The sequence below is a fragment of the Cupressus sempervirens genome, chromosome 10 (assembly GCF_028749045.1).
Source record: "Cupressus sempervirens isolate cs-2001-9-10 chromosome 10, ASM2874904v1, whole genome shotgun sequence".
NCBI classification, from domain to species: domain Eukaryota; kingdom Viridiplantae; phylum Streptophyta; class Pinopsida; order Cupressales; family Cupressaceae; genus Cupressus; species Cupressus sempervirens.
The window spans coordinates 869,033,552-869,056,896 of record NC_143127.1 but is presented as its reverse complement, the minus strand read 5'-3'; the positions used below and the strand labels follow the sequence as shown (position 1 = coordinate 869,056,896).

At 36.7% G+C, this 23,345-nt stretch overlaps 1 protein-coding gene across 1 annotated transcript in view; it reads left to right on the top strand.

The window, feature by feature from the left end:
• Window positions 1-300: 300 nt before the first annotated feature.
• The window catches only part of LOC149536779 (ABSCISIC ACID-INSENSITIVE 5-like protein 2), a 41,995-nt gene continuing 18,950 nt past the window's right edge, over window positions 301-23,345 (top strand). The window contains exons 1-2 of the mRNA XM_089803896.1: window positions 301-1,797; window positions 2,523-2,597. Coding sequence (XP_089660022.1) covers window positions 808-1,797; window positions 2,523-2,597 — 1,065 coding nt within the window. The 5' untranslated portion in view covers window positions 301-807. The remainder of the gene's footprint in view (window positions 1,798-2,522; window positions 2,598-23,345) is intronic.

The following is a 23,345-nucleotide window of genomic DNA, read 5'->3' as shown; positions in this document are numbered from 1 at the left end:
TGTTTGGCTTTCAAAGAGCTTGTTGAAAAAGTAACCCGAAGTGGCGGTGGATGGGGAGCTAAGCACAAGCCGTCAATTGAAACATACAACGATAAGAGACTGAGATGATCAGCCTCCACAGTTCTGAATTGACGGGGGAGTGCACGGGCTATAGCCGGTGAAATAGATATTTGTACCGGTTTCAGGTTTTTGTTTTTCTTGGAGCCATTTCTTGGAACAGCCTTGGGAAATTGTGCCCTGAATGTAAACATCCTTCGAATCGTTTTGTTTATAAAATAACGGAAGCTCTGAGTGGTCAGGAGTTCGATTCTGGCCGAGTGCCATAGTTAGAGATTTTTATTTTTTTGCTTCATTATGAGGCGCCGCAGAGGACGAGTTTACTTTTGTATACGCTAGAGAAAAGCTGAAAGGAATTTGGTTACAGTCTCATTTATTTCTCCGTTGTTTTCTGTAAAGCCTCTTAAATTTAATTTATTATGTATCACAGGCCGAGTTCGATTCGCAGAAAGGATAGGGAGAGAGAGTGAGAGAGTCAAGATAATCGGCGTCAGGTCATGAGTTCGAACCCTTCTGAAGTGGAGAAGACTGAGTGATAATTAGTGTGAGGATTGAAGTCGAATTTGGGTGGGGTACTAGAACCCTAGGAGATTTGATACATTTTGTGGCTTTAAGGGGGGAGAAAGATTGGGAATTTAGTGGGCTGGTGTGCAGGGAAATTGGGTTAGGGTTACACGCAATCGCAGGCGCCGGTCGCGGATTTGAGGCTGTCTACGTTGAGTTGTTTAGGCGTGGGGGTGGGGGGAGTTTATGGGGTCTCGTACTATGTTTTCGTCTAACGGCGGTCGAAGCTCGCAGTTCCAGCAATTGGCTCGGCAGAACTCGCTTTATAATTTGACGCTGGAGGAGGTGCAGAATCAACTCCAGGATGTGGGGAAGCCGCTCAGCAGTATGAATATGGACGAGCTTTTACGCAACATTTGGACGGCGGAGGATAGCCAGGCCTTCTCCGCGGCGACTGACAATAATAATAATAATAATAATAATGGAAATGTTGACCTAAATGAGAACAGCGGCAGCGGGTTGCAGCACCAGGGGAGCCTTACGCTGCCAAGAACGCTTAGCCGTAAGACTGTGGATGAAGTGTGGAAAGATATTCAGCAGGGGCAGCAGATGAAGGGAAGCGAAAAAACTAAGCAGCAGCATAGACAGCCTACGCTTGGGGAGATGACTCTTGAGGATTTCCTTGTGAAGGCTGGGGTTGTGAGGGAGGATAATAATTGTAATAATGGTATTAACAACACCACCACCAACAACAATAACAATGGCAATAACAACAGCAACAGCACTATGAGCAATAGTACTCTTGTTATGTCTCCAAACATGGCGGATAGCTCGCAGGTAGCAATGCCTGTCGGCGCAATGACCCCCACGATGGATGTGGCCATGGCACAGAACTTCCAGCCTGCGGAATGGATGCAGTACCAATTCAACCCAGCAGTGGCAGCCCAGCAACATCAGCAGCAGCAGCAGAGTATGATGGCGACTTACAATTCCAAGCGGGGAATGCGGCAGAACTTGCCGTTGACGATCCCCGGGAATTCCCTCATGGAGGGTGGGTATGGCGACAATCAGCTTGCGCTTTCATCGCCAATGTTGGGTGGCACATCTTCTGATTCACAGACTCCTGGAAGGAAGAGGGGGACACCTGAGAGTATAATGGAAAGGACTGTAGAGCGTAGACAGAAGAGAATGATCAAGAACCGTGAGTCTGCAGCAAGATCCAGGGCAAGAAAACAGGTATAATATCTTGTCTTTTTTTGGTTTCATTCTTAGCCATTTGAGTTTCTAATAGGTACATTGTGACATTGCCCCTGCATTTTATAAAACATTTCTATCTAATGCCTCATCAGACTTCAAAAGCGTTTCGTTTATGTTTTGGTACTCCACCAAAGGTTAAAGCTTGGGTGTTAAAATTGAGTTTATTGAAATTCTCAACCCCCCATCAACTGAATCCCTTTTACAAACGCCTCATTAGGCTTTCAACTTCTTTCCAGTTAGAGACTGCACTGATATTTATTTACTTTACTGAAAGATAAAAAGCTTCCATGCCAAGATTGGGCGTCTTTTATCTCTAATTTGGTCATGTAGCTGATTACCGCGACTGCCCTATTAAGATTAAAACATTTCTATGCTAACTGCATTTGATGGGCCTCTACTGCTTGAAAGTTAAATGGCTTAAGTCCGCATGCTAAAATTGTAATACTCATCTGCCATTGACTGATTACCAACGATGAACTATTGATTTTAAATGACATTTCAGCTTAACCCGCTTTTAAGGGCCCAAACTTTCTTCCCGTGTTAGGGTCATTTTAACACATGGAGCCTGGGTGATCATCATTGTGACCACTGTAGCCTAGCAGGACATGACACACTGATTTAAGAGAGTTTTTGCCGCTTTAATTGCATGGCACTTCTTGTTTCTTTTTCTCATTGTGCCTTTGATTATTTGTATTGCTTTGCAGGCATATCAACAAGAGCTGGAGAATGAAGTACAACAGCTCAAAGAGGAGAATTCGAGGCTCAAAATGCAGGAGAAGGTAGTAGATATTTTCCTTTATGTTTGTTATCTGGTAAATATGTTTCTTTTTCCTAATGGATGTACAGGGGTCTACTTAATTGCTCTGTGCTTTGGGAAAGGCACAATTCTGTGTATGCTACATTGCGAAATATTTTATATGCTTTTATGTCTAAAGGTGTATATGCAGGGTTTGTTTGATCAAAATCCATGTCACATCCAGGAACTATTTCCCTAGAAGAAACAATTATTTTATTCTTTTTTTTGGAAGTCTTCTTTGGTCTATAAATTATTAAATTGCGATCAACTGTACTATACTTGATAAGTTCCATGATATTCTTTAAAGCTCTAAGGACGATCAGAGTGGCAGTAGTTGGGATGCATATTGGTGATGCCCTTAGAATTCCCTACATTTCTGGGGACAGCACACAGGATCTGGACCTAAGAGTATATAAGGGAAATGACTGGTACTGGAAACTGTTGTTTTATTACTGATAATTTGTGGATTCATAACTAATAGATAAGATTTGACTAAATTAAGAAATTATAATGAAATCACCCTCACCATTGATGATGTGGAGAACTCATTTTTTTGATCAGTGGTTGCTATAGGCTGGAGTTACAAATCAGCGGGGTCGCAATGGCGGGTCAATCTCTCGGAACATGCTGAGACTTTAACACCTCCCTGATCTGACTCCTGCAGTTAGTTATTCTGTTGCTTTCTACCTCCTTATCACTCCTCTCAAGCTCTTCCTGGCATTGTCTCCTTATTACTTTCCTCCTCCTTCGTGTCCACCAGCGACATGTCCACCAAGAGAGCTTGGCCCCGGCATAAATGCCATCTGAGCCTTGTGGGAATTTGCACATTGGCTGCACCATTGACAATGCAATCACTTGACTATCACGTTGCATGATGAACCCCAATGTGGAGAACTCTTTATGATTTCAAGTTTTATTACTTACCAAAACAGGTTGTAGCTATTGCCTTTTCACAATCTTTTTTCTCAGAAATGCTTTGCATCTTGGATTAATTCTCTCAAGTATATCTGAGCCATATGTCAGCAGGAAATTTGATTTCAGCTGTATAACTAAAAATTAAAAAACTCAAAATTTAGATTTATTACATTATAAATATTTAAAAAGAATCAGCTATATTATAGCGTGAAAATAAGTATAATGCTTAACTTCCATCAATATTACCATAACCTTTCACCGTGTTTTCTTTTTGGAAGGATTTACTTCTCAATCCTTGTATTATATCAGGAATTTTAAGCTACCCATCACACAAGAAGCTTCTGTACATAGTTACCAAATCTGGACAGATCTGTTTCACATCCAGCCAAGCCTGGACTTTTCAATTCCTTAAAAAATTGAACCAATTGGTTTATAAAAATCCTGTACATACAATGTTTTTTGACCATCCGAGCAATTGAATTTTAAAACCTGGTGACTGATTCTGCATACTTAATCTTATGTACTACTCCATTGGATTTGCAATAAGAGAGTCCAATGTGTGATAAGGAAGTTTATGAACTGTAAAGCTACTTTTTAACAATTTCAACATAATGACTGTTTGCTAAGTAAACTTCTTAAGTGTAATGATATCCTACTTTTTAACTTAATTAATTTAAAATGGTCCTTATAGGCATTATGTTAGAAATGATAGGACATCCTTAAAAATAAAGGCATTAATATCACTTTCATCATTTCTTGCAAGGCCGTCCCATGGAAGGCTTTACACAATTTTCATTCTGATCACATTGTCTGGAGCTCATTTTCTCTTCTGCTAATCTTCACAAGGTGACAACTAGGGCCTTCTTCGACAAATGATTCATCCCTAGAATATTTTTTATCATTTCACAAGCTCCACAACTGGAGCCTTCTTCTACAAATACTTGGCACTTAGAATATGCATTACCTTTTTGGGAGGTCACGACGGGTACATGACTTACTTTTTTGTAATTTGACAAGTATAGCATTACTTTCTATTGTAATGTATGAGTATTGGTCTGTGAAGATGCAAGTAGGTGTTAGCATGAATGCTAATGCTATCACTATGAGGGAGCATTGCAGAACATTGATATGATGTATTCATGACTGTGTTTGTCATTGATGCCAACATAGTTGTAAATTTGTGAATACTGACAGAGCAGTAGACTATGATCTTTGTATTAAGAACGATATAGCACTCATCTATTGATGCGTAGTTTTCAAAGTACACAACAGTATGTGTTTGTTACAAGGGTAAGTGTGCGGAACCTGAATTGACAGTATACGGAAGATATTATTGATATACAGAGAACCGTATGGAAACAAAATATTAGGAAAGCAGTTCGTATTGTGTGATTGTTGCAGTTCAATCCAAATGTAATGAAATATTCTGTAGTTAACTGGAGACAGTATACTGGCTGGTGAGGACATTAGAGAATGCGCATGTACGAAAGTTGCATGAGCAAAAGTCTGCTTATGATTGTGAGCCGACAGCATTAATTAAATGTGTATTCGTTTAATTGACGTATTATAATTAAGTGGAAAGCTGACTCAAGGATTTATTATTGGGCATGGTATAAAGGAAAGATGTTTTTCGGTGTTTAAGATATAGAGAGCATATGAGACTTGCGAACTATTGAGCAAGCAGAGCGCTAAAGAAGTAGAGTGATTTACCTATGCGTGTAAGTGACCTTAAGGGTTATTATTATTGAGAACTGAGTTCCAAATCTGATTGCATGGTCTAAAGGAAAAGTTGTTTGACGTACTGTACAGAGGAAGAAGTAGAAGCTTGTTTCACATCTATTATTCTGAAAGGAATAGTACCGAGGTCAATTGGACAGTGGGTTCATTGATTTGATCCTGAAGCTGTTTGAACAGTGGGTTCAGCTGTCTTCCATAACTCCTAACAGGGTTGGAATCTCCTAACAAGGATTCAAAGTCTTCTAACAGGGACTCTTTCTACTAAATGTTTTAATAGACTCCTAACAGGGTCCATCCTCTAACAAGGAATATTTATATTAGTACATCATCTTGTGGGCATCATTCCTACCAGGGTCAAGGGTTTCCCTAGTCAACATATCTGGTGTAATTGTTTATGTTTATGTTTATGTGCATCTTTGTATGGTTGCTGTTTGCTTTGGTTGAATGGTTAAGTTTGTTTAAAGAGGATAAATGTTTTAACTGTTGGATAACTGATTCACACCCCCCCCCCCCCCCCCCAGTTATCTTGGTGGACTATTGTTTCTAATAGCAGGTTGCTGCATAAAGTGTCCAAGAAATATTGGAATGTTTGCTCATCTTAGATCATCTAGCTGAAGCATTATTTGGATTACTTTTTGTGACTATGTAGGTGTGTTTTATCCCTTTTTTGAAATAGGATGCAATGATAAATAATAATAATAAAACAACAAATAATAAAAAATAAAAAAATTTCATTTTATATAATTACAAGTTAATTATGTTTAATGAAAGGTCAGGAGGTATGCAATGAATAGTTGTGACTCCCTCAACATATTTAAAAGGGAGAAGAGTTCTCTTGAAAGGGGGGATAGAGGAAGGAAGAAAGAAGCGAGCAAAAGGAATTAAGGAAGCATTAACAAGAAAAAAAAGGAATGGGGAGAAGATAGGGAAGCGACTCTTTCAAAAAGTCAGAGCAATGATGAAGGGTTGTGACCCTTTCGAAGGGTGGTAATTGTGAAAGTTTGTGACCCTTATAAAGATGATTTATTTGAACTGAGAAATATTGACCTCAAATTAACATTCACATGATGAGTTACTTGCATGGGTTTCAATCAAAATTGCATGAAAATGGATAGGGATAGGGATACTAAAAATATTTTATTGAACATAACACAAAAATTCATATTTATAGAACATTTACACTAAAATTATATATATTGTGATTTATATATCTTAACATTTTAAATAATCATTTATCGTATGCATATACTATAATTATGCCTTTAGTGATTAAATTTTTTGAATAACAATATGTATGTGAACAATTTAAATTTTTTTTCTCACTATTTTTGAATGTTTTTTTGGAACTCTTAAACTGGATGTGGCATAAGATGACGTGGTGAAATACTTGGATATAGTATCTTTACCATACGTGGGAGCATTGGATCCTTATTTGGTCCACTATATAGCTAGAGGTATCCGGGTTGGGGAGAGTAAGTATACAACAACCTAGTTTGGATGTATCATGGACAAAATTCCTGATACTTGCAAGGTGGTATTTTCAATTTGTGAATCTCGCACCACTGGTTAATTTGACTTTTAAGTTACACTATGTTGCCAATCCCCAAGTTGATAAATAACCCTCGCAAATTTCACTTGCAAAATTGTTAATGTTTTCATTTGGCTCTTTTCAAACTTATGACGTTCCTTTTATTGAATGAAGTTATTAGCCAATGGTTTAGGCAATTGGAGAATTTTATTTGCATTTGAATTTGATGGTGAGGGGATTAAATGAAGGGAGTAGGCGCATGGAGAGTTTGGATTGTTTTGGATTAAGTGGATGGTTAAGATTGGAAGTTAATTTGAATTTGGAATATAGGTATTTGAAATGGATGGCTAGGTTTTGCTTGATTGCGTTGAGGACTAAATGCTACTTTTAATTTGAATTGGGCATTATGTATTTAAAATTAATTCTTAATTGATTGATTTGTAGTTGTAATTTGATTGCTAGGATTAGCTAGATGATTTGCATGATTAAGATGAAATGTTGACTCAATTTAACAATTTTTAGGAAATTTAAACTAGGTAAATTGATGTTGTCGATTTTGAACAAATATATATTTTAAATTATGGTGGACATAACTAAATAATTTGATTTGTTAAATTGGAAGTATAAAGCTAAATTTTAATGTGTACATTTTGTTCCAGTTTTAGATAGCATCATATGAATAAAAAAGTCGAGATGTTTAAAAAATAATATAGGCATTTGGTGAGGCGGTGTGATGCCACAATTAGCTGAAACAAAAGAAATTTGAAAGTGGATTAATAATACCTTTTGGAGAGAATCGGTGGGTTGGTAGATCCTAGGTGCTTTTTTGAAAAGAAGTAGGTTTGGAGAGATTGAGGAAGGGGGAGGGGGGAGGGGGGAGGTTGATTAGGTGCATGATGGTTTGGGATCATAAAGCTTGTGAGTAGATGGAGAAATTGTGGGGAGAATTAGGATGATATGTGATGAATATTATGTGATGATATGTGTGCTAGTGGATTTTGTGATGTGATGACAGGGATTTTATCATGGTGGTGGTGAAGATTAATGACAAGAATTTATTGAAGTGTAAAGCTGAATTTTAAGAGTACATTTTGTGCCATTTTGAGATTTGCATTATATGATTAAGAAAAATAGAGTTGTTTAAAAAATAATATAGGCATTTGATCAGGTGGCGGGATGCCACAATTAGCTGAAACAAAAGAAACTAGAAAGTGGATTAATAACGTCCCCTTGAGAGAATTGGTGGGTTGATATGCCCTGGATTCTCTTTTGAAAAGAGTTAGGTTTGGAGAGATATAGAAAAGATGGGTGTGTGTGTATGTGTGAAGAGATTGAGGAAGAGGGAGGGGGAGGCTGATTAGGTGCATGATGGTTTGGAATCATAAATCGTGTCACTAGATGGAGAAAATATGGGGAGAATTAGGATGATTTGTGATGAATATTATGTGATGATATGCGTGATGGTGTATTGTATGTTGTGATGACAAGGATTTTATCATGGTTATTGGCATTATGACGGTTTGATGCTGATTATGATTTTGTGACGATAGTTAACATTTGTGTTTCTAGGTACATGTGTAGATCCCATTGAGGAGATTTCAAATGTGCCTAGTAGTTTTTTTTGACAAAGCACATAACAACATGCACAAGATATAAGGATCAAGGTGACATGTTGTGATACAAATGAGATGTAGCGTGGTATAATGGATCTCATGTTCAATTTTTGAGCTAAGAAAATATTTTAACGGTTTAACTTATGTCGTACAAAATGTAACTTTTATGCAATAGTTAGAAATGAAAAAGAGAATAATATTAAATCACTTCAAATATCTATAAAAAGAAGAGTTGTGCAAACCTTATATGGTTAGCAAAACCCCATTCTCTAAGATACGACTCCATATGTTGATCAATATGCTCTTGGTTTATAGATTGGATTTGGAAATGAATACAACTTTATTCTTGCTATTATTAGCATATGTAAACTCTATTTTACCTAGTAACATGGATCGTTTTCTACAAATGTACTATTATTGCCAATGTAATTGATGTCTTCCAAATGCAGATTTGAAGACTCGTACATATGAGAGTAAGAGACACGTCTCTATAGTTAATCATCATTAGTTAATATATTGATTATATAAATAACCACACACACACACACACACACACACATAGAGACATATATATAAGAATATTTATCTAATGATGATTTACCATCAACAATGTATCTCATGATCGAATCAATCTGACTGCATCTACAAACTTAACACTCCATCTTAGTTAGGGAGGACTGATATTGGAACACATTATGCTCTTGTGTATATGAAGAGATCATCTCAGTATGATATTCTTGGAATGACATATTTAAGGATATCAACATGAATTCATCAACTTAGATGTTATATTTCAATATAATTAGAAGTATGATTCAACTAGAAATATCAATCATATGATATTCATTATATGTATATTCTTTTGGTATGTGCCTGGCATCAAATCCTTGATGCCTACCAAAAGAATATGTTATATCCTAGAAGGATATGAGTTATCTGATTTTCGACACTCTGGGACAACAATTTAATATAGTCTATTAGATAACAAGAAATTACAATGTCATGGTCTCTATCATGATCTTCGACGCTCTGGGACAACAACTTAATGAAGTCTAACATGATACGTTCGTTATCATGATTTCTAGCACTTTGGGACAACTTAATGAGGTCTGTCATGATAATAGGTCTATATGATTTATAAGATCATCACCTTACAATGGTTACCTTCTGTTTATATATATCAATGAAAGATTGTCACCTTTCATTACATATCATATGTGAAATAGTAACCACCTCGAACCAAGTTAGAGGATGGTACGAAGGCTTTCACCTCAAATTTCTCTCTAAGAGAGAAGAATGCATTACAAGGAATTTCACTTAGAACTTCTCCTCATAGAGAAGATATCGTTCACAAAGGATTGCACCTAAAAAATTCTCCCTTTGAATAATGATCTTGGGAATTCATGTCGTGTAGTTACTCCCTTTGAGACTCTCTTCACCCAAGGATGCCTCTCAGACTCCCTTTGAATCTGATATTAATCTTTCAACCTTAAGATGACAAATCGGCCCATCAAATCACGTAGTCATACACATGTATTTTTAGACTCCCATTGAATATCAATCTTTTGAGCTCCTACATTGCCTTTGAAGAAGAGCCAAACTCCCTCTTAATGATAGAATACTCATTATCTCAATCATCAAGGATATTTGCTTCAAGAGTCTCACTTTATCCAACCTAATGAATTCTGGATCAAAGCTTCTTTGTGTCTGCAGATTGTTTAATGGCATGTGTAAAGTAGCAACCTTCTTTTCCTGCAAGAACATTCCAGACATAAAGGAAAAGATCAAGGCAAATAGCTAATATGTATAGAAACACAAATAGATAAATGTAATACTCAGATAAATGAAATACTTATCTGCACATAGATAGAACATCTCCCCACTAATGATGGTTCAAGTGGGAATGGAACATTGTTTGTCATTTTCCCTCCCCACAATGTGAAGTTCCTATTCTATATTTCCATGTGGCTATAATAATGTATTGGATTGACTCTTGATTAATTAAACTTTGCATGAGTTTTTGTGACAACTGCACCAATTTGTCAATACAAAGGGCATGACCAAGGTACATATATAATACATTGCCCAACTTTAGTTATGACCATTCTTGATTTCAAAATGATGGCACAAAGCGTCAAAGAATCAAATAGGGCCCATAAAATATGAATTGGAATAAAGTTCTCTCAAGCATATTGAAATATATATCATGCCATCTTATTTTGACAATGGATGGAGAACATTTAAAAAAAATTCCACTAAGATTCATTATGCTAGTAGATTTATTGAATTTCTTTAAAATCATGGTGGTCACAACTTGAATCTTGTTGTCATTTTGTGTAGTGCTAATATTGATGATGAAGTCACACATGCCATCTCTTTGGAAAACTGAAGATTAATCATCAAAAGGAGTTGGGAGTTGTGAAATCTATTATTTCCAATTCCTCTAGATTATATCTTCAAATGTCATTCTAAGCTCGTCTATGAGTCACAGGCTTCCTTGACAAATGATAGTGCGAGTTCAAGCTATAAATTCCCTAGGTTGCTGGGTGTGAGTAAGTTGAATCGTTGGAAAGCCTAATTATTATGAATTTGGGCTATGAAAACCATAAATTGGTGGGAAGCCTTATTATGCATCCCATTGTCAGAATTTCATGTGTACAATTAAATTTGTAGGTTTCTCAAACATAAGACATAGTTGTGAATCAGGGTGCCATCACACACATGCCAAATGGAATTCTGACATACATTACAACACTTGGTGAATTATCTCCTACTTATCAATTGATGAGCTTAAGGGGCTTTCTAATGAATGGTTCATAAGGCACACACTTGGTGAAGGTTTTGCAAATGGGGTTGCAAGCAGAGTGGGTTTAACCATGGAGGAAACTTTGTAGTTAAGCACGTTCAAGTTGGAGTATTACTGGGATGGGTGACTGACTGGGAAGTCCCGATGCTTCACCTTTGTGAGCATCACCTAGATCCAATGAGTGCTAAGTGTTCCATTAATTCTCATGAGAGATGGATTCGTGCTGAATCACTACTCATGAAATATGGGTCAATGAGTTTGACTCAAAAAGTACACAGTTAAATCCTGATAGCAATATCATAATGCATTACAGAGATTCTAAATGCATGTGTAAGATGATGCTCAATGAAAGAGAATCCCTTCACCTGTGGATGGCTCAGCTTTGCAAGAATGATAAATCCGAAAATGTTCAAGCGTTTGGACTTCAGTGGCTATCTCGTGAACGATGGGAAACCATTTAAGTCCAATGACTCCATTCTCTTCCACTATGCTAATTTAAGGTTGCGATTTATCTTCTTCAAACCATTGTTATGCTTGGTATCCATCTTTAGTAACTCGTTAGTAGATTTCGATAGTAACTGATCGTGTGGCAATTGGTTATGTGTAGCCCATGTTTAGATCTTTCAAATTGACAAATTGACCCATGTTCAGATCTTTCAAACTAATAAATTGCATTTATTGATCATACCTTCAAAGGAGGCACTGAACTGCACAAGAAATTTTTATCAAACCAAGCTCTCATATAGTCAAAGAATGACGTCTTTCAGAAAATACTTGATCCACTTTAACAGTGCTCTTATTTCTTCAACTACTTTAATAAGTTCTCTTAAATTTATATCTTTTGCAAGCATTATTTACTAATTGCTAGTTATTCTTTAATATTTATCATAATATCTTAGGCTTCCCTTATACCATGATAAGAACATCTATTGAAGTATGTTGAGAACTTTAGAAATTGAACTACTCTTTATTTTGATTCATACAACTTCACTTGTGTTGTTGTGGTTTGGTTTATTCACTTTTAAAGGCAATCACCGTTAAAGTATGTAACTCCTTCCAAATATGAAATGTCGTTCGATGCCATTCGATCCTTTAGTTTTACTGTCTTTGCACTAGAGACTCTTTATGACTCGAGTTCCTCCTTCGTTATGTAGGCCAATCCTAGTGTTGTTATCTCTGCGTAATTTTCTTTCAATCCCTCCAATAGTATGCCTTTGCTAGGTCCGTCCAACTGGACACCTCAACCACTTGCATTCGAGTTTGCAAATGCCACATATAATGGAAATTGGTTTACGATCACTCTTGTTTTTTGATCGATGTCTTCCTCCGTGTTCGCTATCCAGTCCACTATCCTTATTTCTTCGATTGCTCCATCGAAATTGTATTCCTATGTGGGAATCCACTTGGCACATAACATGAAGATTGTGTTTCCATGTTCGCTATGTAGTCCACTTTCCTTATTTCTTTGATTGCTCCATTGAAACTGTATTTCTATGTGGGAATCCACTTGGCAAATAACATGAAGATCGTGTTTGGCATATTCCATTTGTACCAATTCATATTTTGTTATTTGCCAACCTTTGTGGATATGGCCAAATGACTCTGCTCATAACACATATCCTCCAAACATAGAAAATCGTATTCAACTTCCTAATATCATTGTACAACTTCATTTTAGAAGAATATTTTATTCTCTTAAAGCGCTCATCAGCATAATGTAATGAACACACGACCACGCACAACCAAAAATAAACTTTAGCGCAACACTTCTATCGTTTAATGCATCAACTTATTTAGGTAATCTTCCCTAAAACAAGATGTTCCACTGTGCATAAAAATAGAGCTTTGCTTTTAAAAATTGGCACCTTAACATTCATCTCATATGTTCTGCGACAATTGTAAGATTTCGTCTACTTAATTAATTAAAAAAACTGAATCCATGTTTTGTACATTCGTGGCTCAAGCTGTTTATTTGGTTTCATCTGAATATATGAAATCTTTCATTCTATTCATTTGGAAGCTTTGGACCCAACACAATAGCTTTCATTGTGCCTGCCGAGTTATTTCCTTCCCAGCTATGGTCAACTTGTAATGGTATCTCTGCAGGCTCTGCAATTGGAGTAGTTGCCTTCATCTACATTGTCGAACCAGAGGTACTTCACACCTTGGGTGACCTCTTAATTCCCTTCTCAATTTATTAGTTCTTGTTATTGCCTTTGCATTATCATTTTCTCTCTTCTTACTTACATTTGCAGTCACAAACTAGCTTCGATAACATGTTGAGTAACATGGACCGTTTTTTGCAAATGTACTAACATTGCCAATGTAATTGTGTCTTCTAAATGCAGATTTGAAGACTCATAAATATGAGAGGAGGAGGCGTATCTCTTCATGAGACATGTCTCTATAGTTAATCATCATTAGTTAATATATTAATTACATAAATAACCATATATATAATATAATATATAAATAACCATATGTATAATATATATTATTATATATAATATAATAAATGTAATATATATATATATGGCCCATTCATGGGCCTGTTGGGGTTAATCAAACTTTGAAGAGGGCAATGATGTTTTGGGCACCTCTAGAGGTTGGGTGGATTAAGATTAACTTTGATGGGGCAGCCAAGGGAAACACGAGTGTTTCAGGGTGTGGGTGTGTGGCAAGAGACCACAAGGGCAACATTCTCGCTCTTGCAGCCAAACGTTTGCAGGATGGTACAAATAATACTGCAAAATGTTCTGTAGCTAGAGAGGTTTTGGTCTTAGGAGCAAAAATTGGTTGGAAACGAATTCATTTGGAAGGAGATTCAGAGATCATCATAAATGGCATTAAGAGAGGGAAGATGGAGACATGACACCTTGATAAATTTATCCAGCAAATAAAAGAATTGCTTTTGGAATTCGATGACTTTAAGGTTTCTCACTCATTTCGGGAAGGGAACAGGGTGGTGGACATGTTAGCCAACATGGGTGCTAATGTAGCATTGGGTCCACAAAATGAAATCTTTGAGGACCTACGTTACCTGGATTAGACCAAAGAGAGTATTATTGTTTGGCCATTAGACACATTAATTCTCACATGGTACTTATCATACCGGATTATTTTAAGGGGAAGGCATCATGATTCAGAGTTCCGATGACATTAAATCATTCCACAGTATGCAAAGATTTCCAATCTCCTGCTCAATCCCTCGTGCATGTCAGCTTGAGTGTTTTCCTGCCATGGTACGTTGTTCCAGAGAGTTCTAAGGCAAATGATTTCAATTAGAAAGCAGGTAAAGTTCATTTGTTTCCTATTGTGACAGAAATGGAGGCAAACTTCGCTTTGGGCTTGGATTCTTAGATGCAGAGCTACAAAGGCAAGATTACCACGCGGCGTCTTAAACACATATTAGTTTTTGACGACTTGGCCTTTATGGAGGGAGTGCAACAAATGTTAGGGCCAGAATACTTGAACGTATTCTAGAAGAGGAGATCAAATCTGGATGTGGCATTGGTGTTTGTTGCGCTCGCGTTGATGGTTAGGGAATCAAAGGAAGAGGTCTGCCGTGTTGTTGTTGCATGTGTGTAGGCAGTGGCTTCTGGGCTTGGAGGACATAATTGAGAGAGCTGTTCTAGGTGTAGTATTGAGATGGGAATAGAGCCTTGGAGGCTAATTGGTGGAGGGGACTCTTCAACTCAACCATTGGTTGTGTGGCTTTCCTCAAATCTGTAAGGTGCCCATATCCCCAAAGTAGAACAAGGGTAGAAAAAGGTAGTGTAGCTCTCGACTGAGAAAATTTGGGCATCGGTGGAGAATGAACAAGGCTTCATGAAGGCCACATCGAGAAAGAGCACGCTTGCTCCAGGGCAACAATTACGCCACCAAATAGCAAAGAAGAGCCACTTGAAGGAGGGAGTGTCCACATCAAAGGAGTTTGGGTGGATGCCTCGTTGCTCGTCGAAGAAGGGGAGGGAAGTGGAAAATGTCGTCGACGGAGGCAGGGGAATTTGATGGACGACCATTCAACACCAACCTTTACTCGAGAGGAAGCTACCCGTTGGTTCAAGGAGTAACAAATACCAGACGGTGGTGATGTTGGTGCATACAAGCAGATGTCCTGTTTTGTCTATTTTGTCCATCTTAGTATATGGGATGGGTGGTCTTATCTTCTTCAGAGTGTACATACTCTGAATTTTTGTTTAATGGCATGGGTATGGCTAGGTTATGGGTAGTTAAGGTAGAAATGCATGTAGCCATACGAATTTACTGTAACTCTCTTTTTATCAATATGATACAAAATGTTACTTATCAAAATAAATAAATATTATATATATATATTATAATATATATCTAATGATGATTTACCATCAATAATTATCTCATGATCGAATCAATCTAACTGTAACTACAAACTTAACATATTTAAGGGTTTCATGTTAATGCAATATTCATTTCTTTTTAAACAATTTCATGGTATTAGAGTGGTGAGGGTTTTGGGCGAATTTCTTTGAGGGTTGAAAATTTAAATTTTATTTTAATCACTATATTTTTGGAGTTTGTCAATAAACTCTATTAGGGCTTAATTGCAAAATCTGTGGGTGTCTAAATTCGTGACTTAAACTCACGCAAGTTTTTCCTTGTATGTTCACGTATTTTGGTGCCATGTATTCAACTCACAACCGTGATTTTCGACAATAAAGAATGCATAATTTTCAACTTGCGCTCCCTATTGTTGTCTCTTAGCAAAGCAGGTGAGACCCAAGTTTCCTTGCCTTTTTTTGGCTATGTCAACAACATTGTGAATTGGGAAGTGACGTTTGTGAAAACAAAAAAACCCTGCCACATTAGTGGTATTTTCTATCGAAAAAAGCCCAACACCCAATTTGTAACTTGCACCCAATTTGTGCCAACTTAGCAACCACAACCACAAAAGACAAACGATTTTTTTTTGTTTCAAGCCCACAATTCAGCAATCTTATTAGGCATTATTTGTTATAGAGTAATTTGATGATTTTTTTGACATTCGTCAAAATTGCTCTTTATGAAATTAATTTTTGATATTTTTCCAATCAAGCCCTACTCCATTTTTTTGAGTTTTATGTCCCTAAGTTTTTAACCCTAACTTTGATTAGGGTTTTATGATATTTTAAAAAAAATGATTATTTTGCAAGTTCATCCCATTTTTTTTTTTTTTGCAATGTGTTCTATTTGCCTCAGTTTTTGAGTTAGTTCTAAAAGTTCATCCAATTTTACTTTTTTCCAGTGTGTTCTATTCGCCTTAATTTCCAAGCCTTCACTAGGTTGACCTGCAACCTTCATATTTGTGATGGTAACTTGAGCAACATTATGTTGGAAGGGAATCAATGATTTAAAGGCCATAGTTGCAAAACCTAGAAGTAGTGCATGATGGCGACATTTGAATATTGTTGTCTTGATAAATATCGTTTTGGGTATAGAGGCACGTCCTACTCAAGTTTAGACAATTTAGGACAAATGGGATGGACTTAATTGGGAAGTTGTCATGCTAGTCAAGCTTTCTAGTACATATGATTAGCTCCCTCAGGTGCCTTCTAGTAAAATAGCTAAAGAAATCTTGGGACATCTTGAACGATGTTTATGAGATGTTCGAGAAGTGCTGTGCTTTCTTTATGAAGAATTTGTTGTCTTCTATCATGATGGATGAGAAGACATCTCCAAGCAAATATGCTATAGTTTAAGGATCTATGTGACCTAGAGGTCATTGGTTGCAAGATGGAGGAAGAAGATATGATAGTGACCACGATGAAAAACCTAGCCTGATCCTATGAGTACTTGCATAGATACGCTCAATATCATTTCTACTAGTGTTGCCCAAACCTTCTGTGATCTTTGCAACAAGCTTTTGCAGCGGTATAGATGGAAGCAATTATTTGGAAGTCATGCTAGCTCCTCTTTTGAATAGGTGGCCTTTACTGCTAAAGCCTCCAACAAGAATAAAGGTAAGCCTCAATCAACCCAATAGAAAGGGTCAGGTAAACCTTTGACTTCTTTTAAGAAGAAGAGTGTGAAGTCCAATTATTGTCACCAGTATAGTCACCTGAAGATAGATTGCAAGAAGTGGTTGGCCATTGCCTAGTCTTCACAAAAAAGGGTCTCAGCTTTCAGCCCAAGTTGCTTTGTATTTTGATTAGAAACAGCTTACCTCCTATGTGTTCATGGCTAAATGCCCATCAAATCATGACACATCCTTAACTTGGTACATTAACCCTGGTGCCTCTTGACATGTCACACATCGTTGGGATTGGTTCACATAGTTCAAACCTTTCTTTGATTCAATTATTTTGGGAAGAGTAGAGGAGTATATAGTTTTTGGTAAAGGAAGTGTACAAATTTCATTTTGTGGGAGGGATATGACATTTCTCAATGTGTACTTTGTTCCAAGCATGAAGCTCATTCTATTGTTAGTCAGTTAGATAATGTTTAACTCACCTCAGCGGGATATTGTTTTTAGTGCGCACAAATGTACTATTGTTGATAAGAGTCATATTACAATTGTAGTTGGTCTTGAGGATCATGGTCTATACAAACTCATTGATATAGGTGATTCTCTAGACCAGGCCATGGAAGCTAAAAGTACTTCCATAAACAATCTTTGGCATTAACAATATGGGTGTATAAATATCCCCTATCTTGCTCAGTTGGTGAGAGATACACTAGTTGTTGGCCTACCTATGTGTGAGACACAAAATTATGAGGTTTGCGAAGCATGTCAGGTTGGGAAGCATCATCAGACTCTTTTTCAGATGGTGATGGTTGGAGGGCATTCGAGCCTTGTAGTTACCATGTAGATGTTTGTGGACCCATAAATACTCCATCAGTTATAGGACGCATGCATTTCTCTTGCTTGTTGATGATTTTAGCTGGAAAATGTGGGTGTTTTTTTTTCAACATAAATTAGAGGTTTTCAGTGTGTTTTAGAAGTTCAAGGCCTTAGTGGAAAAAGAGTCCAATTGTTAGATTGTCACTCTTAGGTCTAACAATGTTGGAGAATTTTGTTCCTTTGAGGTTTTTGATATCTTTGTATCACATAGGATTAAGCATCAACTTACTACACCTTACACCACACAATAAAATGGTTTTTTCAGCTTAGGAATCGTACAATGATTGAGATGGCTCGATTAATGTTGGAGCATTACAATGTTCCAAAGAAGTTTTGGGTAGTCACAATTTTTACAACTGTTTATTGTCTAAATTTGTCTCCCTTACAAATTTGTTTAAGAAGATGACTCTAGAGGAACCTTGGTTTGGACCAAAGCCCAAAATCAGTAATCTGAAGGTTTTTGGCTCTATACCATATGTTTGGATTTTGGATGCGAAGCACACCAATTTGGATTTCAAAACTCAACGATTGATGTTCACAGGATGTAGTGATACACAAGGGTTATTGATTGATTGATGTTGACATAGATTGTCTCATATTCAGTTGAGATGTGTTTGACGAAGACCAAGGTCCATTTTGACCTCCATTTTCTAGTCCAAAAGATCAATCTCCACAGGCTACAAAGATGGATGTTTGTCTTTCATTTGGTTCTCTTGAAAGGAGGGATTTAGTTGACAATTTGCAACCAGCTCCTTCACAAGATATTCAAATTTACATCTTGTGATTCCAGGTCCCATCCTATTGTTCCTATTGCAACAGATTTTGGTTCTTCTACACTTCGGTTAAAGTGGTGGGCCAAGACCATTGGTGATCTTCATGATGATGAGTTAGTTGAGGGTAGATTTTCCTGAAATAAGAGCAAGCAACATACCACATTGAATTTTGCTCTTATGACCAGTATTCATGGCATTTTTGTGCCCCATACTTATTCAAAGGTCAATATACTCGAGTAGGAACAAGCAATGACAGCTGAATATTAAACATCAAAGTCTCATGCAAAACAACACTTAGGGTTTTGTTTGATCTTCCACCAAGGAAGAAACTCATTGGCTGCAAATGGGTCTATAAGGTCTAGTATAAGGGTGATGGTACACTTGATAAGTACAATGGACGGTTGGTAGCTAAAGGGTTATCACAAAGGCAAGGCATTGACTACTGCCAAAAAGAGTACCATTCGTCTTGTCCTAGCCCTTTCAGCTCAGTTTGTTTGGTGCATCCATCGGATAGATGCCAACAGTGCTTTTTTGGTGATTTGTAGGAAGAGGTGTACATGACACAACCTCTAGGTTTTCAGCATTCAGGTAAGGAATATCAAGTCTGCAAATTGGTGAAAGTTCTCTATGGCCACAAATAGGTACCCTGTGCATGGTACATCAAGATTGATAAGTTTTTGATTGATCAAGGGTTTCAGCGCAACCGTTCTGGTTCTAATTTTTATGTCAGGCATGCTAGCAGTGAGATTCTTGTTCTTGTTATGTATGCTGATTATTGATCATTACTGTAGTGAAACATATTTGGTTGAGCTCGCCAAATAGAAATTTGTGCCAGACATTTGACATAATGAATTTGGGACTTCTCCATTATTGTCTTGGTGTAGAAGTTCGGTAGACAGATACTTCCATTTTCATATCTCAGTCAAAGTATGCCAAAACTTTGTTAGACAAATTTTAGATGCAGGAATGCAATCCCATCTCTACACCTCTATAGAAAGGGTCTCAGCTAATTCAGATTGACCAGTGGAGAATGAGTCAACATTTAGGCAACTAGTGAGCAGCCTTGTCTATCTCACCGCCACTACACCTAACACCAGCTATGCCGTTAGTCACATTTCTCGATTCATGACAACCCTTAAGCTTGAACTTTGGGTTATTGCGAATCATGTGCCGTGATATGTGAAGGGCACTCCTGAGTTTTGCATTCTGTATTGCAGAAATCAAGATCCTCAGCTCATTGGTTACAGACTTAGATTGGGGAGGTTTTATTGATGATTGGAAACCTCTTTCTAGGTATGGTTGCAGTTTGGGCACAGGTGCAATCACATGGGACCACCAAGAAGCAACGGGTAGTATCACTCTCATCTACTAAAGCTGAATACAAAGGAACAATTAAGGCCGCTTGTGAGGCAATTTGGCTTCAACAGATGCTTGCTTATTTGTATATGCCTCAAGCATGCCCTACTCCCCTGTTCTATGATAATGAGGGAGTTTTGAAGTTAGCCAAGAAATCCAGTCTTCCATAAATGGAAAAAGCATGTAGACTTTCATTGTCACTTCATCTGCTAGCTTGTTGAAGATGGAAACATGATGTTTCTATATTTACGCATTGAGAACAGCACTGCAGACATCCTCACTAAGTCTTTCAATCCAGAAAAGTTTCTCAAGTTTAGGTGGCAACTTGGTGTAGTTTATAGAATGTGACCATTAAGTAGGGGTATTAGAATATTTGAATATTTTTAGCATCCTAGGTTCTTGCTATTTTTAGCCAGTTCTAGAATCTTAGTTAATTGTCATTTAAGTCTTTCAATCCAGAAAAGTTTCTCAAGTTTAGGTGGCAACTTGGTGTAGTTTATAGAATGTGACCATTAAGTAGGGGTATTAGAATATTTGAATATTTTTAGCATCCTAGGTTCTTGCTATTTTTAGCCAGTTCTAGAATCTTAGTTAATTGTCATTTAGGCTATCTTTTTAGTTTTCTTAATATAGCCTATATTTAGATGTTGTTTTTATTTAGACAACTTTGTTATTGTTATTATTAATGTTTGTAAACTCTATTTAAGAGTTCATTGTTAATGCAATATTCATTCTGTTCTTAACAAATTCAGAAATTCCAGGTTTCAGTTGGTTTGCAGATGTTTCCAGTTTCACTTATTTTGGTTGTGGTATTTTAAAAATATTTTACAGCTTGGTGTGATATTCAAAATTTGTGTCAAGTGTTAGATTTTGGTTTGTGACAAATTATGAGCATTATACTAAGATGATTTTAGAATGTAAATTTTGTTGAGATTTTAGTATGAAATATTTTATTGTATTTTTGACCAATTTTAGGTAGGCTACACCTTTAAGTTAGTGCTGCTATTTATATCTCGAGGATGTGCCTATCCAGTATTAATTTTTTTTTCTCATTTCTGTGTAACCATACAACATTAGGGATTGGTTACTTTGATAATATTAGTTGATTTCTTACAGACATCTTGCCATGTAGTTGGGTAATATTGTTTTATCAATTTGCTGGTTAGTTTTATATTTGTTGAAACTTGATCTTAATAGTTTTCAGTGCAGTTGCTGCTGTCTGAACTAGAGACTTGATATATAACTTAGGAATTAATGCTTGGATTGTTAAAATGGATAAGTTGTTTGTTTAAGTTTGACAGGCTAATCTGCAAGACAGCAGTAGATTATTTTCAATTTTCAGCATTAATATTTCTAATGCTATTAAGTTGGAGCTAGTTTCAAGAACGTTTTAATCTCATTGGAGCTGTGTTGGAGCCAGAGAAGACTCAATTGCTTTCTGGAATGCTGCTATTAGACTTTAATGAAACGGAAGAGCAAAATGGCAGTCTTCATATTACTAGGAATAAGTTGATAACAATGAAGGTTCAAGAACTTCGTTAGATATCTGTAACAGAGAACTTGGAAGGTTAGAAAAATTGCCTAGGTAGTACTAGAATGGAAGAATAGAGGTTTGAATTGAGTCAAAGAGGGAATCAAAGGTGCGGGTAGCTGCATTGAATCCTTCAAGAAGTTGAGCTGCCAGAAAGCCAAGGAATTATGAAATTTGAAACCCACTCATAAACTATAAACTAAATTTGAATCATCATGGGAGGCTAAGTGTGTTGCACAAAGGTCCTCGCAAAGTGCTGGGGTTAGGAAAATTCAGGCTAAACAAAAATTTGAAACGCTCTGTATGATATGTTAGATTTAAACAGTTAAGCATGAACAAGACTCTTGGAACACAGAAGGAGGAGAAGCAACACAAGTGTGATAGTATACCATTGGCACTAAAGAAGCAAATGCCAAAGTGAGCACAAAATACAATGGGAAATTACAAAGATATGCAATTTCACTTATCATTGAGCGGAGTGATGAAACACTCAAAAGCTTTAGCTTGACTTGTAGGCTTTGAGTTGTTGGAGGTTGCAAGGGAGAAGTATTTCCATGATTGTCATGTCCCCTTTTGATTAAAATTGGATTTTGGAGAACATGAATCCATTTATTCATCCATGGGTTAATTGGACAAGGTTAAGGAAAATTAGTAATTAATAGTATATACTGAAAGGACATTTGGATATGAAATTAAATTTTTAGAATCACATAGTAGGTTATTCGAATTTGTTTCATTTTGGGAAATTTATTTGAGGATGAATTTTAGAAAGTTTCTACTGTTACAATTGGAGGAGAAGCTTTGATAACATAATGACATTTTGGAAACTGTAATAATCAAATTAGGAGGAATTTAAAAGGAGGGAGTTTGAATTTGAACTTATGCCATTTTGGGAAAGTTGTTACCGAATGAATTTTAGAAAGTTTCTATTGTTACAAGTGGCAGAGAATCTTCAATAAGTCAGTTACAAGCTTTTTGCGATTGTCATATCATTAAATGAGCAGGAATTTAAAGGAGACAGTTCAAATTTGGGCGCCAAAACATTGCATGCATGATGGATACAAATATTGCAATTTTGGTAATTTTGGAGTTTGCTGATTTTCAATTTTCTTCTCTACATGGGCAGATTTGTAAGAAGCTTCTGAGTGCATGAAATCCTGTTAGAGAAAGCTTGTGGACGGAAACTCATGAGCATTGTATGAGCAAAGGACAGAAACCCTTGTTCTTATAGAGCATTCCCTTTTAGAGATTGCATTTGAGTGAAGGAAACTAGGTAGATTGTTGGTTGCTTCCTATCCAGTTTCCAAGTTTACTTAGGGTGTTGTTTAGATTGCTTTTCAAGCACAGTTTCCTGATATGTATATTGTGTGAGGCTTATGGACATGTTACAGCAGTATGCTGCTGTTATTGAGTCTGTAATCAGGACTATGTATTATTATTTTGATTTGATGACCAAACTATTTCAGTTGGAAAAGTTAGGAGTAGATGGGGTATTGTTATTTTGGCATAGTTTGGCGAGTTGGGTCTAGAAGTTTGATGTGTGAAGCTATTATCTGGTTTGCTGTTATAAATCTGATTTTCAGACCTCTTATATTAAGAATATCAGTTTTCCA